This window comes from Daldinia vernicosa (assembly GCF_022497035.1).
Source record: "Daldinia vernicosa strain CBS 139.73 unplaced genomic scaffold F5Y00scaffold_2, whole genome shotgun sequence".
Taxonomy (NCBI): Eukaryota; Fungi; Ascomycota; class Sordariomycetes; order Xylariales; family Hypoxylaceae; genus Daldinia; species Daldinia vernicosa.
Window position 1 is genome coordinate 590,172 of NW_025953918.1, and position 21,139 is coordinate 611,310.

The 21,139-nt window shown below is 48.4% G+C and overlaps 7 protein-coding genes across 7 annotated transcripts; 3 read left to right on the top strand and 4 right to left on the bottom strand.

The window, feature by feature from the left end:
- Nucleotides 1-1,658: 1,658 nt before the first annotated feature.
- Nucleotides 1,659-4,273, bottom strand: F5Y00DRAFT_60798 (uncharacterized protein). The gene is made up of 3 exons (XM_048013882.1): nucleotides 3,040-4,273; nucleotides 1,998-2,968; nucleotides 1,659-1,902 (listed from the first exon to the last, which is right to left on the bottom strand). Exons 1-2 carry the CDS (start codon nucleotides 3,868-3,870, stop codon nucleotides 2,228-2,230), a joined length of 1,572 nt encoding a protein of 523 aa, XP_047869747.1. The 5' UTR covers nucleotides 3,871-4,273; the 3' UTR covers nucleotides 1,659-1,902; nucleotides 1,998-2,227.
- A 2,117-nt stretch (nucleotides 4,274-6,390) lies between these two features.
- F5Y00DRAFT_257120 (uncharacterized protein) lies at nucleotides 6,391-7,444 on the bottom strand (the record flags this gene model as incomplete). The annotated part of the gene is made up of 5 exons (XM_048010512.1): nucleotides 6,391-6,464; nucleotides 6,520-6,712; nucleotides 6,787-6,905; nucleotides 6,955-7,062; nucleotides 7,120-7,444. 5 exons carry the CDS (start codon nucleotides 7,442-7,444, stop codon nucleotides 6,391-6,393), a joined length of 819 nt encoding a protein of 272 aa, XP_047869748.1.
- Nucleotides 7,445-7,970: 526 nt separating this feature from the next.
- F5Y00DRAFT_60833 (carbohydrate esterase family 3 protein) lies at nucleotides 7,971-9,833 on the bottom strand. The gene is made up of 2 exons (XM_048013883.1): nucleotides 9,242-9,833; nucleotides 7,971-9,172 (listed from the first exon to the last, which is right to left on the bottom strand). The coding sequence occupies exons 1-2, from the start codon at nucleotides 9,348-9,350 to the stop codon at nucleotides 8,211-8,213; spliced, it is 1,071 nt and encodes a 356-aa protein (XP_047869749.1). The 5' UTR covers nucleotides 9,351-9,833; the 3' UTR covers nucleotides 7,971-8,210.
- Nucleotides 9,834-12,262: 2,429 nt separating this feature from the next.
- On the top strand, nucleotides 12,263-15,470 carry F5Y00DRAFT_60940 (uncharacterized protein). Its single transcript, XM_048013886.1, has 3 exons — nucleotides 12,263-12,601; nucleotides 12,652-13,064; nucleotides 13,122-15,470. The coding sequence occupies exons 1-3, from the start codon at nucleotides 12,477-12,479 to the stop codon at nucleotides 15,296-15,298; spliced, it is 2,715 nt and encodes a 904-aa protein (XP_047869750.1). The 5' UTR covers nucleotides 12,263-12,476; the 3' UTR covers nucleotides 15,299-15,470.
- F5Y00DRAFT_60875 (voltage-dependent anion channel-domain-containing protein) lies at nucleotides 15,471-17,706 on the bottom strand. Its single transcript, XM_048013884.1, has 8 exons — nucleotides 17,176-17,706; nucleotides 17,107-17,112; nucleotides 16,807-17,016; nucleotides 16,740-16,747; nucleotides 16,535-16,684; nucleotides 16,217-16,475; nucleotides 16,121-16,163; nucleotides 15,471-16,043 (listed from the first exon to the last, which is right to left on the bottom strand). The coding sequence occupies exons 1-8, from the start codon at nucleotides 17,464-17,466 to the stop codon at nucleotides 15,643-15,645; spliced, it is 1,368 nt and encodes a 455-aa protein (XP_047869751.1). The 5' UTR covers nucleotides 17,467-17,706; the 3' UTR covers nucleotides 15,471-15,642.
- Nucleotides 17,707-18,644, top strand: F5Y00DRAFT_60882 (uncharacterized protein). Its single transcript, XM_048013885.1, has 2 exons — nucleotides 17,707-18,411; nucleotides 18,463-18,644. Exon 1 carries the CDS (start codon nucleotides 17,947-17,949, stop codon nucleotides 18,400-18,402), a length of 456 nt encoding a protein of 151 aa, XP_047869752.1. The 5' UTR covers nucleotides 17,707-17,946; the 3' UTR covers nucleotides 18,403-18,411; nucleotides 18,463-18,644.
- On the top strand, nucleotides 18,358-20,983 carry F5Y00DRAFT_223737 (protein serine/threonine phosphatase 2C). The gene is made up of 2 exons (XM_048005909.1): nucleotides 18,358-18,887; nucleotides 18,973-20,983. The coding sequence occupies exons 1-2, from the start codon at nucleotides 18,836-18,838 to the stop codon at nucleotides 20,832-20,834; spliced, it is 1,914 nt and encodes a 637-aa protein (XP_047869753.1). The 5' UTR covers nucleotides 18,358-18,835; the 3' UTR covers nucleotides 20,835-20,983.
- The last annotated feature ends 156 nt before the right edge of the window (nucleotides 20,984-21,139 follow it).

The window sequence follows — 21,139 nt, forward strand, 5'->3', positions numbered from 1 at the left end:
GCTTTCACGGTATGTTTTTAATTAGTAGGTCCAGTTTAATATACCAGTCTGTATACGTTCTGACGGCTTGACACCGAGGTCGGTATCTATAGGTATAATCATTATTATATCCACAGACTAGCCCCAGATACCCTGAACGTACGTCGTACGTTGACCTAATAGTTCTATTCATATATTCCTAGGTACATATCTCTCATAATACCTACCCAAGCTGTCTCCGAAGACATGTATCGAATCCATAAAGACTTTTCCCTGATTGCCTTGCGGTTGTTTGTGCAAAATCCCTCTTTTCATATATAGTGCATCACAAATCTCTAAACCATACCCTTTTCGATTAATGCGAAGACCAACCTTCAATGTAGGAATCCCCCTTATTGGCTACTGGCAAGGCAGGCGGACCAACACCCATAATCGAAACGTGGCTAACAAGTCAGCCTACCACGCGACCCGTGGCGGCGGTTCAGCCGAAAGGATTTTCTCATAGTTAGAACACATAAAACATTGTCTGTTGGGTAGCATTACCCAAATTCTAGGCAAGCCGAGTAAATCATCTTATAGATAGGATTCGACTGATGTTGCATCTCGTACTCCGCCTAATCACCCTAGTCGTGCCGAGCCAACCTCTGGGTCTTTTATACCTGGTTTCTCTCTTCCAAAACCACAACTCCACAGATACAGGAGCTGGTGAGATCTTGGTGCATGCATGTGCGTAATATAGACAGGACGCACGTCAAGCCATCCCCAAACTCCACCTACCAGGCCTAAGCCTAGTCACCCAGGATATACCCTTGCGAGAGAGGAGCGCATCGTGACATGGGTCATAGATCTGCATGCTACCACATACCAGGCTCTGCCACCTTCCGGTTCATTCCCTTTTTGAGATGGGCGGATCGGAGTATGTTAACTACATCGAATCGATCTAGCGTTGTCCAGCCTTGTCTCTGATTTTTCCTATGTCATCAATTGCACTTACATACTACCTATCACCCCGAAATCAATCGGCACTTTAGTCGATGAGGGGAATGTTGGTTAGAAGGACATCATACATAAGTCACCGAGATTCGGTGTAGTATCAGGGTAAGTAATAGCTATGGCACCCACGAACTCGGAGAAATTAACTATGATTGGTCTAGTAACGAACAAATACGGGCCACAGGACAGGACCAAGAACGAGGAGTCGATCATAAAGAATAAGAGGGATCCTTAAAACTTATGTTCTTGAGTCTTCGGGCTAAAATAAGCCCCTATCGTCATAAGGAGTTGCAATTCCTCGATAGTTTATCGTTTTAATATCATAATTAGAGCGGATAATATGCCTCACGTATCTAAGGTAGGTAATCCTTCTAGGAGCATATGTTCGACAGTATTACGCCTCCTTTATAATCTTAGTGTATAGTACCCAGTTCTGCGAGTGGCCTGGCTTGGTTTGCATCATCGGCCTACTACCGTATCTTTGACGGGAGGACTTGCCTGCTTCCAGCGAAACCCAATTCGACTAGGTACTACTCTAAGCTATGCAGCCGAGATGTCAATTCGTGGACTGGGTTGTGAAGTAGGTATTTGTAGTAGCAGTCTGTCGATTGCCGCCGTGCGTGAAATACGCGTTATAATACTCTCATGAGGGATAATCTAAATGAGGCCTTATGGTAGGCATAAACTAGTGGTTACTTGAAATACGTAGTTGTGTTGTATAATAATCAACCCATGCTGAATGGAAGAGAGCTAGATCAGTCGTTCTTCATCTTCTAGCCTGTCTTGTCGACGTAGAAGTTTAAGCACCTAAGGTATTCGAGTCGAGTTCTATCGCTCGTCAAGTCTATAGGACTACTGGAGGTTTAAAACGTCGACGGTAGGGAGATATTGTGACCTGACATAACGGAACTCTAGACGCATAGCGGTGAGCTAGATAGTGACAATGTTAGCTGGGTTTTTTTCCCAAGCCACGCCCTTAATATTGATAATGTTGGCTCTAGTTCTTATACATGGTAGGTACGCACCCCTAACTGATCGATCTGTCTTTTGTCCGAAATCCTCGTATGTTTCCGTGCCAACGCAACGCATGCATTCTCGCTAAAATTGCAAGATGTACGCAAGTAAGCTATAGCAAATACCGTTATGTATCCCTAACGCACGCTGTCTATGTCCGATTTCCACCCCCCTTCCCCCCTAAAACGTTGATAAAGACTAAAGAAACAAGGTACCCTCTCTCATATAAAACGAGACCGGACTAACTAGTAGGATCCGGATATGAAGACATCATGTTCGGGTACGGTGCGGTTGATGCGCAATCGGGACAGACGCGTTCTGATGTGCAGCGATTATGTTTGTCGCAGTGCCATTCCGCGCTGGGCTTGCAGATGCGACACTCCTGGCAATGGTCCCAGAGATCGGTCGGCACCCAGCCACCTCGACAAAAACTATACCAGTGGCCGTAGAAGTCGTTCTGGTTACAATTACCTAGCGCGCCGCGGAGCAACTCGAATTCTAGGCGCTCGCGCTCCTCACGACTCTTCTTCCTCTTGCCCCCGCGGGTCCGCTTCCAACTGTCCTCCCACTTCTTGAACGGCTCCGCGTATTCCTTGATAGTTGCCCACGATGTGTCGTCGTACAGCAGTATGTCTATTATCAAATCTACATCCAGCTCCTCGACGTTCGGTTGGTTACAGAGCCAAGTGGCGAAGCATGCATTGGCACCGCAGGGTTTCGGGAACACAGATAGCGGGCCGAAGAACTGCGTCAGGTCCGCAAAGGGGTTCGCACATGCGTCGCCGCACGAGCAAGTCGGAGTGCAACCGAGTCCATGCTTACTACAGACACAAAATACGCAGGCCTTCTTGTCTCCGCGTCCCGTCTTACAGGAGCACTTTTTAATTCGTTGGCCGCCTCGGGATGACGCATCGATCGGTGGCGTGGGAACCAACGGTATGGACGTTATAGACCCGTTCGGTGGATCGGGATTCGTGTAAACCTACGAGGCATGCGTTAGCATTCCATGATCACTATATAGACCCGTTAGTAAATTTTCTTGCTGCTCCTTACATCTGTCGATTCGTCCGCCGTCTCGCCTTGCGCATCCTCTTCCTCGTCGTCATCCTCTTGCATAACATCGTCGGAAATATGACCATTTCCGTTCTGGGTTGCGGAAGTCGATAGAGGAGCCGGGCTTGCTAGATGGGCCGGACTGTGCAGATGTGCCGGGCTAAAGTGGGAATTCAAGGTAGAAGCGTCCGAATAGGAATTGGTACTAGCATGATACGATGTGGCGTGGGCTGTGGGCTGGGAAGTGTACGGCTCCCCATATTGTGATAGATGTTGTGGTATTGTGGACGTTGGGGGGTTAGTACGCTGTTGCTGGTTATAATTTGCGATGTGGTGATTTGTCGGTACGGGCGAATACGTTCCACCCGTGGCCGTCTGTGGTGACTGTCCTTGTAAGAGCGTCTGCGTCTGTGCTTGTGCTTGTGCCTGTGTCTCGGCGAAGTTTCCATTCCGAATCCCATTAAAGTGTGTAGCGTGAGACGTCATGTGGCCGTTTGTAGGAGGTTGAGAGTAGTGAGCCGCGAAGGTGTTAGCCTGCTGTTGGGGACTGTACGGACCGGCACCGTAGCCTGCTGATGAGGTCTGGTATGCTCCGCCATATCCGCCAGCTGGATTTGTCACCGCACCGGGAGAGTAGGGGTTGTAGGCGACGGTCTGGCGTGTGGCGGGCTGGAGGGAATATCCGCCATTTTCATAGCCTGTAGGCGAGTACAAGTTGATACCCTGACTGATTTGGTGATGTCGCAGGGCGGGAGCTGTGGTCTGCGGGTTGCCGTTGACGGAATCTCGCGACGTGTTGGATCGCTGTCGCTTGGCCGGTGGATACGACATTGCATCTTCGCTCGAACCTCTCCCCCTGCGTTCCTGTCGTCTTTCCCTCACACAGTCGCACCGGAGGGGACAGAGGAGGAAAGGGAGGCAGGATAATGCACGGCCGAGTCAGGTTTGGGTCTGGTCTGGTCTGGTCTGATAGGGCAGAGCGGCAAGGCGGCAAAAGGACAGAGCGGCACGGAATTCGTAACGCAAGATCAACAGATTGAAGACTTGGGACTTTGAATGCCTAAGTACCTAGGTGGATAAAAAGAGATATAAATTTCTTAGGCAAAGGAAAGTAGCGAATAATTCTATTATTCTGTAATTTTTATTTGGTTTCGCAGATAAGTTGAGGTTATTAGTTTAGTTCAGATATTCAGGGTTCAGGCCAGAAATTCTTTGACGTCTGGATCGGCCAAAATTCCGCGTCTCTACTGTGGCGCATGGCCCGAGGAACGCGTTACTGCCCGTATTGTACAATACCTACCTGCCGTCCCTCACTAGCGCCCATTTAGCGGCTCACAGTACCTACCCGCTTACCCACCAGGGTACCTAGGTAGAGTCTTTATCGCATCTCAAGATGTACTGTACCTATGTAGGGGCATAGGGTGCAGCAAGTACCTAAAGAGAGAATTGTGGCTGCCATGGATACTTTACAGGTACTTCAAATTCTTGGCCACATGCGCACAGGTATTGTGTAAGATATTCAGCAATAGTGTTTCAGGGGCAAAATCGCCTGTCATGCACGGTCTAGGCGTTACATATGTCACATGTAAACACATATGTACTTCAAAACTCAGCAGTACCAAAAAGTATAGTTAAAAGGTAAGTTTAACTATTGTTAGTTAATAGATTCGGCAAAGCAAAGCTTCGAAACTTAACCATTAAATTTAATCTTAAATTTTGACATTTGTTTTGACTATGTATTACCTGGTACCCAATTAACATACCACATGCCCAGAAACTCGAGCTACTCTTATTAGTACTGCTTCAGATTCACACATACGGATTACACCTAGTCCTACTTTATAGCCTTCAAATGTTCTTACTCAATGCAGCCTTCTGGTTGATATCATCACCTTAGCAATTCACACAAACTCCATTTGTATGAAATTAGGTACCTAATGTAACTACCTGACTTTATGTAAAGTCCTCATTATACCAAAGACTTTCTGTCTATAGACGCTCTATAGACGCTGGCAATAAAAATTCATAATAATTAATTCAAGGGTTAACTAATGTGAGAATGAGTTGGGTGCGGTTCTTAATCGAGACAAAGCTTTGCTCATACATATTGCCTTCCCGGGGAAAACTTCCATAGTTTAACGAATGTTGTTATGGTAATAATACTTTGTAGTATACCTGGAAAAGAAACAACTAGTCTCGCTTGTTATTGCAGATTTAGAGGAGTGCTTTGTTCTCCCGGTACTTTACTGCTTGATTTAGATAACAATGCTTCGATTTTCGTCCATGGCTACTATGCTGTGAGTCGTGTAGTTGAGATTGAACCTCTCAGTAGAGCTTGTAGTCAGCTAAGTAACAAGAAAACTACAAACAAGCATTAAACGGTCGCAACAAGAGCAGCTGAAAGAAGAGGGATAACTAAGAGACATAGAAAGCCGCTTAGTATCTTGGTTGAATGAAACTTAATAGGGAATTAGTCAAACTGGTCTGCAAAGGTGAAAGGCGACAGTACACAATGTCTTTGAGATTCTTTAAACAATAAACTTGATATTTAACAAGGTTTTATAACGGCGTGCGTGCCGGTAGATTGCATTCGAAGCCAGATTCCTAGCCATTAGAAAAAATTTCCAGTTTACTATACTAGGTTCCTACACAATATTTCAACCCCCTGTAGGAACCACTTGTCGCCAGCAGGCTGTACCCAAATATCCTCCTTGTTCACACATACTTAAAACCAGTCAAGATGTGCGAGTGTACCGTAGAAGACTATAGAAGATGCAAGAACCCGGTGCATAGTCGTCATACTAGATCCGTGGTAAAGAAGTGTTTGTCCGCAAGGCTCGGCTTGCAGGGTCAAAGCTACCATCCTATACGCATTACTAACAGCATCATGACAAAGAGTGGCCACCCGATTTCCCCGGTCATCGACGAGACTTGCCCCGTCTGTTATCCCGAGGAGGCCGCTCAAGAATAAGAGTAGAGGAAGTAAGAAGCCGAGATGTTCGTCGTCGAAGAGGAGAAGCGGGTGAAGGGAGAGTTTGCGGTATATGGATGTCTATATTCGAAATAGGTTTAATTATGTGGTTTAGAGGGCAATATTCACATAGGTAATTCGTGTAGGTAACTTGTGTAGGCAGATAATTGATTATTATATATTTTCGTATATCCTTTAAATATCGCTAGATATCTCAATTGTATCAAGCAAATTGCCATATCGCAACTTCTAATATCTGCCTAGCTAATAACTTTTACGGTTTCTCTTGACCCTCATAATACAGGTAATAAAATTGACAGCCAGCCCGGAATCCTACGCCTAACCCCAATCGCTCATCATCGCTTATATAAAACAAAGAATTAGTAGATTAGCTGGTCATCATATGCCCGCACGCTCTCTAGATATGACTTGACATCATTCCAATCTCGGCACACTTTTTAAATGATTAGTATCCAATATGGAATATGACGAAATGCTTTGGGGCTTACCATGCTTAGAGTCCCAACCGTCGGAACCCCCATTATGGTCCGGGAATGTTGTCTCAAGGCCTTCTAAGGCCATATCAGAACTGCACATAATGGCTTGTCTCATGTAGTCGAAGCAGTGGATCATGTGCCAGTGATGGTCGCCTGGTACTTCGTAACCTGAAGTTAAGCCTGAGTACGTCTGGACAATGGCAAACTGTCGTTGATAGATGGTTAGATTTTGATACTACGGATTTTCCGGGGGTATGGATGAGTTAGCAGGCAACTTACGAGACAGTGCAATTGATGTGTTGCCGACGTCGTAAAGACGGTCTTATCCGGCCACTCAATGGGTGTTGGAAGATCATGATACTTTTGCGTGTCATTTACCCAAACGAACCCCATACCCTCTATCCACTAGTTAGCAAAATTCCTAGAACGTGGGGTCGTCGCGAATACTTGGCATCAGATCATTCCATCTCTGTAATACCTCGTCCGTGAAGAACTCAGCCGTGTTATTCGGCGCGTACGATTCATCTCTCTCAAATGTCGTGATTCTTTGAGAAACTGGAGTCTGTCAGATTTTATCAAGAGACTACCAGCTAGCAACTGAGTTAAACTTACATCTAGGGCCGACTCCTGTTAGGTCTTGACCGAACTGCCACGGGTTGACTTCTTTTTCTTCCACTGCCGGCCGGCGCCGTTGGTCTCGAATTAATAGCACCAGTATAATTAGCAGTAAACCCGTATCGATGACCCATCTCGCCGATTTAAACGTCGTGATGAATCTGCTTAATCTCCCCGTACGTGTTGTCGGCCTGTTTAGTTCCACGTCGTGCCACTGCTTCTCATCACCCATTAGAGAATCCTCGACTTCGGTGCTGGACCTCGAGTCATCGCGATCATCGACACGCCGTAAGTTTGCGTACTTAGCTTTTTGAGATTCCATCGTGGTCTACACAGGGGAATCGACTGTTTATTGGTCTTGTTAGTAGGGTCGGTCGAAGCGGAGGAGGATATGAGAAAATAAAGTTGTAGATCGTGGAGATCAGTACATGATATTAATTTTATGGGAAAATCAGCGATCGAAACTACATGGAAACTCGCGTAACCCATAACACATACATCATAACTGGTTGGTGTTGTAACCCTTGTTGTTTCGACCAAGTCTGAGACGGTCCGGGGAAGGGGGGGCAGGGGGTCGTATTAGCGCCCGGTCGAGGTTTTATCGGCCTCAATACCTCCTCGGTGAGAATTTAATTCACTGAAACGGCTACTTATACTGAAAATACATGTAATTATGAGCAATAATACCTGGGTAGCTAGGTAGCTTCGCATCAACTTATGATTAGCAAAGCGAGATTCCAATATCATAATGGAAGACAGTCGTAAAAAAAGCTGGATCTATGTAAGTGTTTGGTATTCTACGTAGTATGTGGGTTAGGAGTTACGTTTCAAGATCCTAGTCTCCCTCTAACATCGCGATGTCGCGATTTCGATCATATTTGGTCCCGTTACAGAGGCAGTGCCTAACCGATCCAAATTGCGGGGTATCCGGAGATTGAAGCATCTCTTCGGCCTACATCCTTAAATGAGTACTACATAGTACCGTCAAATTGCGATATACTTGACTCAACTCGACTCGACTAGACGCGATATAATCAATCCGCACTACATTAAATCGTATATCAAGTGCTTTAGACTGGTTACGGGTTTCAACGATTGATTTCTATAGCCGTTGCGGCATGTGTTGAACTAGTGTTGGTACTTGTCGAAATCGAGGGTGGGAGTTCTTGGGTCGTTGTAGTCTCTTCAGCTCGTCCTGCGTCTCCGTCCTTCTCGAGCCCGTTTTCGACTGGCCATCGGAGATAACCTTTCCTGTCTGCCTCCTGGATACTCTCCGTGAAGATGTGCCCCATCAGGTCATATCCATAGTCCGTCGGGTGCGTACCGTCCGGTCCAATGTCTATAGCCTGAGGTCGGTCCGGGAAGCCTTCGCTAGGATGCATCTCGGCCAGCAAAACGGGCTTCGAATCAAACTTTTTGATGATATTTCGGTACTGCTCGTTAACATCAAGGATCTTGGGCTCGCAATCGGGAACTGTGTTAGTCAAGCAGGTGCTGAATATGACGGTAGCCCGCGTCGACGCGTTCAGTAGGTAGTTGATGAAGTCCTCCATATGCGCGCCAGCCTCATCAACGTCTCGATTTTGTAGAACATTATTTGATCCCACATGTATGAGAAATAAGTTGGGCTGTAGCTGGGGTACTATATGCGTGGCATGCTCGTGAATCTGGCTGATGCGGTTGCCGCCATACGCCTCGAGATCGTTATCAAGCATTTCGCCAAAGCGTTGGGAGCCGACCATATTGACAGGGACACCGAGATTGACCAATTCGTCGCGCATCGTCTTGCGAAAACCGACATCGCCAGTCGAGAATTCACCTCGAACTAGAGAGGCGCCGAGCGACATGATACGCAAGGGCGTTCCGTTAGCGATGCTACTGGAATTCTTCGGCCTCCAATTGCCCGGAGCGGTCATGATGCCGTTGGCCGTAATGTTAATATCGCTTGGTTGTTGATCATCACCGCTTGGTTGTTGATCACCACTGCTGGGTTGTTGATCATCATCGCTGGGATATGTCTTGGGTCGAAGTACGTGCGTGGCACCGAGAGCTGAGAGGGAAAGGAGAATTTAGAAGATAGAACAGGTAGGTATTTAGGTCTGCGGGTAATAGAACTCACCGATTAATACGGCAGATATAATAACCAACAAGGTCAAAGTGAAAACGGCTCTCTTGGTACGAATGAAGGAGAGGTGCGACGACCAGGACCTCTTTTCGTCGTTAGCCATGATGAACGAGACGAATATTTATGTGAGCGTAAAGACATTTAAAAATCAAGAAGAGAGCACAGGGAAATGATCGGTAGGTTAGTGTGGGTTATTGATATGGTTGTCCGTCGATGTTGATGCTGATGTTAATGCCAATGCCTCGATATTCCTTGGGATGAATAAACCTTGATCGGCACGCCACCCGAATGCCCAGACTGCCCAGACTCCCAGAGAAAAAACGGTGCCGTTTGCCGATAAGCTGCATATAGGGTACACGAAGCATATGTACCGCAACGAAGATAGAAAAAGGTAACTGTCAAAATTTGTCTATCAGAATTCTCCAAATCTCGGCTGTGAATGATTTCTATTAATACTGAGCTAACCCTTAGCTGTATCGAGGGATGCGTTACGGATGACCTAGATAAGTACTGCGCTGTTACATTTCTTGGGGCTTTGCTCGCCACCTATCGGGCTCTATCCAATCAATGTGTCTGGAAATTGGAATAGCTACCGGATTCAGAAGAAATTTATTGAGTTGAATATATTCAATGCAAACATTACACAAGCGTCCGAGTTCTAGTAGAGAATTACTATCACATCTTTGAAAAGGCCGGTATAACCACAAGAGGAAAACCTCAGGTATGTTGGTACGTATAGGTCGGACTAGCAGGGCGTAGTAGGCGCAGAGGTAAATATCTCCTAGGTAGGTATCGCCGGTAAACTTGAGCCTTACCAGAACTCATGATAACAGCTAATATTGCAGTTCACGAAAAGGTGGACAACGAGAGCTTGATGTACGGCGACGTCATTCGTAAATCAACGTATAGCGGAAGACTTCGGGACCTCGTCCAAAGCAGAAGGGCTTTAGCTACGAGTGAGTGAACGATGGATACCTCCTCGGGCCTTTCGGTACACGAGACCTGCTCGATGTTAGCAACTGATACGAACATTTCGGAGACCGCGGCGGGACTTATCCCCAACAAATTAGGGGGCTGCCCTCTACCCATAGAGTAGAGGACAACCTAGGACTACCCTCCTTATTGGCCTGTCCTTATTGATATCCAAAAAATTTTCCACACTGAGTCTTCCCGTACTGACACTGCTCGCTTTAGTGAATAGACCCGGACAAGCACTAAGCTTTGACTCCAACACGAGATGGATCCCGGTTCTGTCACTATAGAGATTGGCATCCGACGGATTGTAGAATCATGTGTGCCTCGCAACAGTTCCATGGAACCTACTTCCCACATGATCCCATACCATCTTTGACAAAGTCTACTGCTGAAACCGGCAGGCTGTATCTACCTCTCACACCAATCTCGATCTCAAGAAATGCTCTTTCTGTTAAACGCATTGCCAACGCGGACTAGTTTTTGATTCCTCCCCGACGAGCTCTAACAAGCAGCAAGGGGGGCATTTCCGCACGACCAAAAGACATCCATAAAAGTCGCGCTGTCATCTCCCCTCTGACCATGTCTGGCCGAGGCGAGGGATATTCATCAACTGCCACAAGAGCAGCCGACGAATAGGTTTTTGGCGTCCCCTATCGTCGTGGGACAAGACCCACGGGAAGAGGTTAATGCGCCTGATCTCACCCCATACAATGACACATCAATGGCTGCTGCCGCGATGCGGTGCTAAGAGTTGGGTAGGACTAGAGCAGATGGAGTGGATGGATTTGTGACGGCTCGAATAGGGTCGGGTTTTACACCGACAACTGCAGATGACCAGACTGCGACCAGAGGCGACAGGGTACTCGGTGCGTATGACGTGACGGTAGAGGGATCGAAGGATTCAGGGAAGCTTTCTGTTGTAGCCGCGTGGCCGTCGCTCACTTAGAAGTGATTCTGGCGAACAATACCAGCGACAAGATGAAAGTATCCCGGATTTTCGACTGTATGTAGCCAGCGTCACGTTCTTCCCTATCATCCTCGGCGGCGCATAGCCAACTCAAGAAAGTCGATACTACATCTAGCCAACAGCAGAAAGCTGCCAAGAATGCCATCTTCCATCATATGCGGCCCACACAAACATCCCCAGCACGGTGACATAGATCAGAGTATAAATTCCAGCGGCGCAGAGCTGACGAGCGACTCCAGGCCAGGAGTTCTTAACGGTTACGACTCATAGCAAAGGCACTTCGCGCACCCGAAGGCGACTGGAGAGCATCTAACCACCACCCTTCCACCCCTCGAAGGCCCGATCAGCCAAACCTGCTTTTCAGCAGGGTATGACTTTCACAGGCGCAACGAGAAGCTTATAAAGCGGAATCTAGAAGGCTATGAGCGCAAGACTTGGAACCAAAATAGGGTAGGGTTAAGTTCCGAGACACATTCCCTAGCGCTTGATCCGTTAGCCAGGTATGACTGACTACCTTCGCACGACGATCCTCACGCGGCAATGCTCATCAGGTCAGACCCCGAGCAGCGACGTATCGTGCGAGGTGTTTTTGGATTCAATCGAGGGGTCACGAAGACATTCCTTGCGGAAAATGGGAATCGGAGGACTGTGGGGGAGGCGTAGTGCGAGGTATGTATGTGCTCAATCTTCTCCGCTAGGAAGAAGATACAAGCGAAAGAGCTCTAACTTGAGGGAGGTAAAATGCGATAGAGCAATGCAGCCTGTATCTCGGGTTAGATATCAACAGTAGACTCGTCTCCGATAAAGGATAGTTGGAAGTTGGTGATGGATGCTGATGGATGCTGTAGGAGTATGATGATTGGTGGAAGTAAAAGAAAGTAAATAAAGTGTAAGACGCGAGAATTTAAAGTAACCGCGTCGTGCCATTTACACTAAGCGTGCTACAATGTCATCTGACCCCGCTGTGGAACTACCTATGTTGTACCTAACTGACGTACCCGAAGTACCACTACGTGTAGATACTTAGGTACATGTACATAACTCTATCCTTAGGTAGTATCAACCCCACAAACGTTAACTGCTATGGAAGATTCTCATTCATTCACTTAATAATCTGTATCGACGTAGCTCATACGTATACACATTTTATCAGATATGGCGATGTCCGCTATACTAGATTTAACATCTTTGGATATGCTATGAAGGTTGATAAATAAAATAAACTTAGTAAATACGAGCCAGATTTCTCTAATCTCGCGAATCTGTAAACTTCCTTGCTACGCCATCATGGATCGCCAAAAGAGTACGCTCGAATCCGCAATCGAGAAGGCTGCTTTAAAGGCTTTTCAGCCTCAAAGCGACGCGGAATCTCGCTCGGAAGGTCAAAGGGAACTTAGCACCATTTTGTCGAGGTAGGTAGTCTGATATAACTCCATTCTCATCTTCTGAACATCTGTTGTAGGTCCAATACCATGGCACTTATGTCCGCTCTAAGCAAGTTGACCCAACCCGATCGTGTTCCGGCATGGCTTCGAGTCCATCTGATGGATGTACTTACCTTGCTTCCACAACGACATGATGGCGTCCGGGCCACCTTGGAATTCGTCTTTTCCGTCCACCCCTCGAGCACTGTAAACCCATCCGAGGCGGCCGCACCTCAGAAACAAGGTGCAAATATCACCATGGAAGCTCTCAAACTCGCCTCTAGTCTGCTCTCTACGCCACCCGCTACCATTCCCCCGGAGCAATGGTTTCCCGGTATTGCCCCCCAGCTTCTAGTTCTCCTTGACGGGAAAGACGGCACAGATCTTGCGAAAGCGGCCGCTTATGTGATCGGTTTCGGCGTATTAGGGAGGAAGCAATTTGGGGCACCTGGTACGACTCGCCAAGGGAAGCTCTCGCAAAGTTGTATCCGCTAACACCAAGATTCAGGAACACCTGGGTGGAAAGCGTTTGCCGAGCCAATGCTCTCCAAGATAAACCCTACTCTATCGTCCGAGGAGCCTACACAAGAACCCCTTGTATTCAGTGCCGGCCCTGATGATGTTGTTGACTTACGTAAAGAGGCTATCCTCGTCGAAGCTGTCGATCTGCGTAACGCGCTAAGACGTCTGTCTTCTCTGCTGAACTCGCATCCGAATCCAGGCTTGACAAAGAGGTTGCTTACTCCATTGATGTTACCGCTATGGACATTGTCGTCTTGGCCACCTGCGAGTAGTGAGTTTGATGCGCAGTATAGAAACCCAGCGAATGCTCTCCTAAAAATATATCTCAAAATTTCGGGCTCTCCAGAGAAGTTCCAAACCCTTCTTAGTAACCTTCTAGTAAACGGGAGTAGGAATGAGCCCAAGCTTCGATGGCTATTTGATATGGTCGGGGATTCTAACATCCAGGTGAAACGCCTACGGGGGAGCACGAATGATGCAGAAATCGAGTTCAACTTAGGCCTCATAGAGTCTAAATCGGATGCCTTTATAGAGCTCTTGCAGTCGGTCGGAACCGATTCAGATATATCTACGCTATTCCTTAGCCTGCTACGAGATTCGCTCGGCGCTACGGATACTACGCAAGAGATCAAATTAATCCCGGACGCAGTGAAACAGGAAGACCCGACAGTGCAGCTAATAAAGGCAAAAGTACTGCAGAAAATGATGGAGAAGCTATCCGGCCAGCTAGTCTCGAGCTGGAAGCAAATGCTCGAACTCGTCAGCCAGATACTAGGCGAGTCCGAAACATCGTCGGCTACATTCAATGACGACGCTACGGCTATAGCGCTTAGCCTGCTCAATCTTGTAGTTACGGCTCCCGGCTTTCAGAAAGCGAATGTCCGCGCCGATCTTCTTGCATCTATAGAAAAATCCCTGGAAAACATAAGTAAATTACAAGCGGCGGACGTATCGCAAACAGCTCGAAACCTTTCCCTCCTACTAAAGTACCGGGATGCTATAGAAGATCCGTCCGAACAAACGACAGTACTTACAGATCGCCAGGTCGAAGACCGCAAAACTTACAACCTGGCTATCTCTTATATCACACAGTCGGACTCGCCTCCGCCGGTGCGCACGGAGGGTCTGAATCTGCTGTCTAGCCTGATACGGGCCAGCAGCCCTATTCTTGATATTCAAGCTATTCTAGTCCTCCTCTCGTCTCTGCTAAATGAGGATGACGACTATGTCAATTTGACCGTGGTAAAGCTGTTTACTCAGCTCGCCAACCGACACCCCCGCTCAACCACCAAGGAGATCTTGGATCATTATGTCGATGCTAACGAACTAGAAACCACCGACACTCGTCTCCGATTCGGCGAGGCATTGCTTCAAGTAGTCCAGCGCCTTGGCGAGACCTTTTCAGGCGAAACAGCACGGCAAGTAGGTGAGGCGCTCCTCGCGATCGCGGGTCGACGCGCTCAACGTCCTAAATCCAAGGCAAAACAAGATCGCCAAGAGCGACTCGAGCAGATGAAGAACAAGGCCGCACAGGATGCTTGGCAGGGCGAGGTACCCGACCTTAGCGAACTCGACGACGAGCAGACGGAAGATGAGAAAGCGCGCAACGAGTTCATCGCGCAGATCGTGTCCGGCTGGGAGAGTAAGCGCGGAGCCGAGGACGTACGTATGCGTGCCTCGGCGCTGTCCGTGTTCTCGGTTGCTATCGAGACCAACGTCGCCGGCCTAGGTGCCCCTCTTGTCGAGGCATCTGTTGATCTGTGTCTTAACGTTCTCACCCTAGAAACAGGCCCAGAGACCGGTATACTTCGCCGAGCTGCCATTATACTCATCCTGCATTTCGTACGAGCGCTCGCAGACGCACGCGAGAGCGGTAGACGTCTTGGCTTCGGGTTAACCGACTCGAGCCGGCAGGACATCGCGCGCGTGCTAGAGTACGTAGCTCAGACGGACAACGATGGATTGGTACAGCAACACGCGAAAGACGTCGTAGAGAGCCTACATAATTGGCAACTAAGCACTTTGCTGCCCTCCGCTGCAGAGGCCCGGAACGACCAGGGTACTTCTGCGCTGACGCGGCTAGCCGGGTTGGATATAGGGGCCGCTCCGAGCTTGCCTTCCTTGGAGCCGAAAGCGAGGCCTAAGATTGAAGAGATCGACTAGCTACCTTGGTTTGTCTGCGCCGGTATTCTATCAGTATGCACCAAGTATCACAAGTCCATAGCTGATATTCCATGTCCACCTTGTCTCCTCGCTCGCCCTGACGGGCAGGCATTTGCATGCTGAATAAAACAATACCTAAATTCGAGATAATGTAATTATGTCTATCCCGTAGAATCCTGGAAATAGGCGCCATTTTTGCCTCCAGAACTCTATCGGGATACGGGTATAATCATTCTAACTGTAGCTAAATGCTGCAACCAATCCTTTTCCCCGCCAGGGTTTTAGATGACAAGATCAAAAATGCCCAGCTTTTTCTAATATTTTCTTCGTATTCCACCTCCTATTTACTCGCTCTCTAACTCCTTTGGCCACAGTAGCTCCCTATTCCAGAGACATCGTAACATGGAAATAAAGACAAGCGCCCAGACGACGATTAGGACGGCGGCCATTGCACAGCCGGTGATGCGAAGTCCGGTGCTACCGAGGGCGGTGGCTAGCGCCAAGGTTGCATTCACGAGGGCTGTGTTTGGAAAGACGAAGGACCACCAGGTCATCTGAAAAGGCATCTTGCGTTTGGGGCGTACGTACTTCAGAAGGGAGCCGACCGAAACCAGGAAAAACCAGACGCTGAGACCCCAAAGCCACAATCCGACAATGGTCGAGAGCAATCGCAAGATCACGATACTATGGGTCGAGCCCTGAAAGGTGTCCGGGATAACGATGTGGGATTGCTGGCCAAGCGAGACTACCTATTGCGTTAGCCCGGGTGTTTTTATAGACCGTAGCTGCACAGCGGAACGAAATGCAAGCAGGGAGCCCTACCTAATCCTGCTACGGTAAAACCGCTAGGTCCGATAGAAATAAACTAGTTACATGAGCATCAGGCCTTCTCAAGAGACATCATTCATCAGAACTCACAACGCCTGGTCGTTGCATATCTCTCGGTAACTTCTGCGTCATAAGTCGATAGATAAACGCAGCGCATATCATGAAGCTAATGAGAAACCCAGTCCCTTGCACCGATATTGCGCACATCGCGATTGCCAACCCATCGGCCGGCGGGTTATCCGAAGCGGCTGTGTTTGCTGCTATGAGCGTGCTGGCAAACGGGGCGGTCAGGAGAAGGGGATAACCTGGGAAAACCCACACAGGCGTCATGGTGTGGATAGGAAAGATCCTGTAAGGGGTACGATATGTTAGGGATAACCAGACGCTTAAGGGGCTAAGCCGACTAACTGAGTAGACCATAGGATCAGGTACATGCCAGCGCTCGCCACTACGCTGACAACGATATAGATCCAGAAGAGCCATTCCATCACGCGCTGCAACCAGGGGCCGGTCATGGGGATTCCGTATTGGCAGGTGTTGATTAAGATGGTGGCTGTACTGCGTTCGTAGTCAGTAAGTGCATGGGAGACTCATACGATTGCGTGCTACTTACGAGACTACCTATTTATTGAGTGATACATGAGCTCCATGCCGACGAGGAGATCACGAACAGAGCTTACCACGGATGGGATGAAGAGAGACTCCACCTGGTCTAGGAATGAGCGAAGAAAGCTTCTAGGAACCATAATAAATCTCATCGTAATTAAGACGCAATTCATGACGAAGAGGCAGATATTAAAGAGAAAAAAGACGAGTCCAATGTACCAAAGCCAGTCGGTGCGGTACGGGGTCCATACGGAGTAAAGGACGTTAGCGACGCCGCCGGTTGCCTATGTTGACAATTCGTTAAATATACGGGAAACCGATAGATAAGACCACGAGGACCCGCGGGTACAGGTGTTCTTGACAGCCCAGCTTACCATAGTCTAAATCGGCGTTAGCGGCCAAGAAGCAACACTTGGAACTTTTATATCGAAAAAACAACATACCATTGTAAACCAAGTCCATTGATGACAACATATCCGATCCCGAATTCCAATCTTCTTCCCGTTTCTTGACTTCCTAGCGTTGGAGATCATCCTAGCTAGGCTATCAGCGTTAGGCGGAGCGTGGAGAGGAACCGGGGGTGGCCTCTTCTCCCGCCGATCCCGATCCCGATCCCGATTCGACAGCGACAGAACCGGCGAAGAGGCGCCTCGGTCAAAGTAGTCTTCGCGAGGAGTCACATAACCGTTGATGGCTACTTCAGGATCGCCCCGTGTACTCAGAACTCGGGACATTTTAACATGCAAAATTCATCGGGGGTCCGGGCAAAGAGTCTAGAGATTATATAGATGGCGATGAGTATGACAGGTTCGACGTGAGCTAACGCCGAGTGAAAATTGACAAGGGTTGTCACGAATACCACGAGGTGTAGAACGACGGAGCCGACATTGGATATAGACATAATCCGGTCCGGTAAGAGACGTAATGGACGTAATGTCTAAAATAATGTCTAAGAGAGGATATGAACACAAGACTCTATATAGAGGGGGCGATGTGTTATTCAATAACGAGTTTAGAGCGCGCGCTAGTCTCTCCCGTGTGTCCGCGTGAAGATGGGGAAATGCAGGTCGATGCTACATAAGACTTTGGATCTTTGCCGGATCAGGATCCAGTTCCCCTTCTGGTATTTTTTATAAACGTAGGTATTTTGGTGAGAATGTGGTCTATTTTGACTTGCTTGACTATCGACCGTTATACATTTATAAAGTTGAGAGATGGAGCGGTATACTCGAAAAGCAACTCGTACCCTTCGTATCCCCTGTATTCTTTTTTATCTTTTATTATCTTTATCTTATCGCACGTTATACTATCAGACTATCAGACGATATACCCAGAAGCGAAAGATAGCCCCGCATAGATTCTTTGAACCAGTATTCGGGTACTATGACGGCATAGCACATAAGCGTCTTCTACATAATGTATGGGCAGTTTATACAATACACATGTACCTGATAACCTACACAAAGGTACTTGCACTAAGTAGTGTAAATTCGCTCCACAACGACGTCGATGTAGGTAGTGGATGGAACCTTCCGGCCTGTAACGGTCCAGGGCGTCGGGTTGGGGTAATAATTTCTTGTAATTCGGCCCCGGCAAGTCAGTCCTGCCAATCCTGCCAATCCTACCTCACAGCATTTCTTCCCCATAACCTCAAACCTCATCCTATCTAATCCCAACAAGTAAGCTTGCATTGCATAGCTATAATATCTATAATAACTCTCCTATGATAGGTATTTTCCTATCAGTGTTAATCCTAGCATTTGCCAGGAACATTATCGGCGTCTCAGAAATAATCCTCGTTCAGGTTTTTGCCAATTGGTATCTTAATCCCTCTTAGGTCTTAGGTCTTAGATCTACGTGATATTGCTTCTAGCCTCTTTCGAGTCCTGCATTATCTTATGATTTAGAACTATCACCAAGACTAGGTTGGCATGCCTAGTCCCTTATCGTTTGGGCCATTCTCTACTCCGAGCTTCGGGGCTTCTCGATCAACTCCTACATCTTCGAAATATTCACGTCTCGATCCGATGGGTACATCGTACATCTCATAGGCCTCGTTATAAGTAAAATAATCGCTCGCTCCACGAGCATTTCTACGTCGGGATGGGTCTTAGCCGTGGTCGTCCGAAGCGGTGGTCTCTGAACGATACTTATGGTCGGTCAAATATTCTAGGATCTTGCATATTTCTCTCTCCAGCTTCTGCCAAAGTTCCAAGCCGGCTAACATGTCCTTCGAGTAGGCTTCATCGCAACCTTCTTCGAGACTCAGACGCGGACGTATACGCGCCAGGCGGTTGTAAGGTGCACAGCAACACAGAGACCTTCTAGATCAATACCAATACCACAAAGTGCAAATGCTACTTCATCCCGCATCGAATCACGAGTTCCAAAAACTGCACCACATCATAATGTCCAGCGTAGCTTTCACACGTATTTTGTCACGCATCTCCCGTCCTCCTCCTTACACCCGGACTCTCGCCCTCCGACTGGACCTCACCATAAGTTACCTCGCTCTGCTGCCGCGCCTCACACTGAAGTTTCCGGTGCGGCGCCCGTGTCTCCGCCTCACTTGCCATCCAACCGCGACTTGACCGTCGTGCGCATTCCCCTGCGTAGCGCTAAACACCACTTTGGAGTCGCGGATTCAAGAGGATCCAGGCCATACAATGAAGACACGAATCAGGCTGGCACCATCGACATCCCTGCGTTCGCAAAGCGGGCCCCTATTAGTCTCGTCCGCAGTACCATGAACAAGACGGGAGAAGGAACTTCAGCCGACAGCCCCTACGGAGATCCCCAGATCTTCTACTTTGCCGTTTTCGACGGTCACGGAGGCACTCAGTGCAGTGATTTTCTACGGGATGAGCTCCATGGATATATCGAGGAGGCAGCCGAAGAGTTCGAACTAAAAAGTAGCCTCCGGGCGGTGCGGAAGGGACATAGATCAGATTCAGAATCTCACAGTGCGCCAACTCCAATTTTATCAGACAGTGAAGCTGGCGGACAGAAGAGACTTGACCGTGTGGATATTAAGGGTTCAGAGGCCGCGCCGGCTAAGGCTGACACGCCGGGGATAGACAAGCGCGGCGCAATCCATGAAGTCGAAAACCCCGACGCTATAGAGGGTGTTCAGCCTGTGCCAGCTAGAGCATCGGAATCGAAGGCCCTCCAACTACAAAACGAACTGGTAAAGGAATATAAGAGTACGGTCGGCGGGTATTTCCGTCGCTTTCACCCTCCTTACTTTCATCTGAAGCGGGATCCTGATACCCCTGAACCACCTGTTAGCGTCGAGTCTGTTCTCACGTACGCGTTTCTCCGTGCGGATCTCGATTTCATCGCCGCTCAAGCCCGCAAACCTGACCCTGACGATCCCTACGTTGCCGACACCGCTCTGAATCGTGACGAGGTGTTGGGAAAGCCACATCATATGCCACCGTCAGGCCATGGCATCGGCGGCCCTACAAGATTTAAAGGGGGCTCGACAGCCTCGGTAGCTCTCATATCCACACCGACGCCTGCCCCGTTCTGGCACCCGGCTGCTAGCTCCACCTTATTAGTCGGGCACGTGGGCGATACACGCATCCTGCTATGCGAGACTGCTACCGGGTTGTCTCGTCCCTTAACTTCAGATCATCACCCAAGCTCTCCAAGCGAATCGCACCGTCTGCGACGGTTTGCAGCATCCATAACGGACTCGTTCGGCGAAGAGCGGATCCAGGGCCTTGCCAACTCTCGGGCATTTGGTGACATGGCATCCAAGCGTCTAGGCGTCTCGGCCGAGCCAGAGATCACGCGGACGGAGTTGGGGCCGGCTCAATACAGCTTTATCGTCCTTATGTCCGACGGCGTGTCGGGAACGTTGAGCGATCAAGAGATCGTAGATGTGGTAAAGGAAGCGAAGACACCGGAACAGGGTGCTAGGGACGTTGTGGCATATGCCACCGAAGTCAGCGGCGACGGCGATAATGCAACATGCCTTGTAGTTAGGCTCGGCGGATGGGAGCGTAGGAGCGAGGGGGGTTTAGGAAGCTTAGGCACCAAGGAGATTCGGGACTTTAGACGTAACGAGGCCATGGATCCTCGGCGGGGAAGAAGGTAGACGATATATATCTTGGAGTATAAGCTTTACTCTAGCGCCCGCGCGAAAACGGGAAATTCGCGTATCACATCAAGCCATGTCGAGCGTTAACCATATGAATTAATAAACCCATGAGCCGCCGTCTTGTTACAGCGCTTGTTTAAACTTTATATCGCCTATGTATTACGTGGATGTTGCTATTTGACCTATTAACCAAACTATGGAATTCCAAACCTTAGGGTTTAACTTTGTTGAAAGGTTTATGGTAAGTTGGAATTTACCATTATTTATCCTTGCTTTTATGCGGTGGTGGAATAATATAGGTA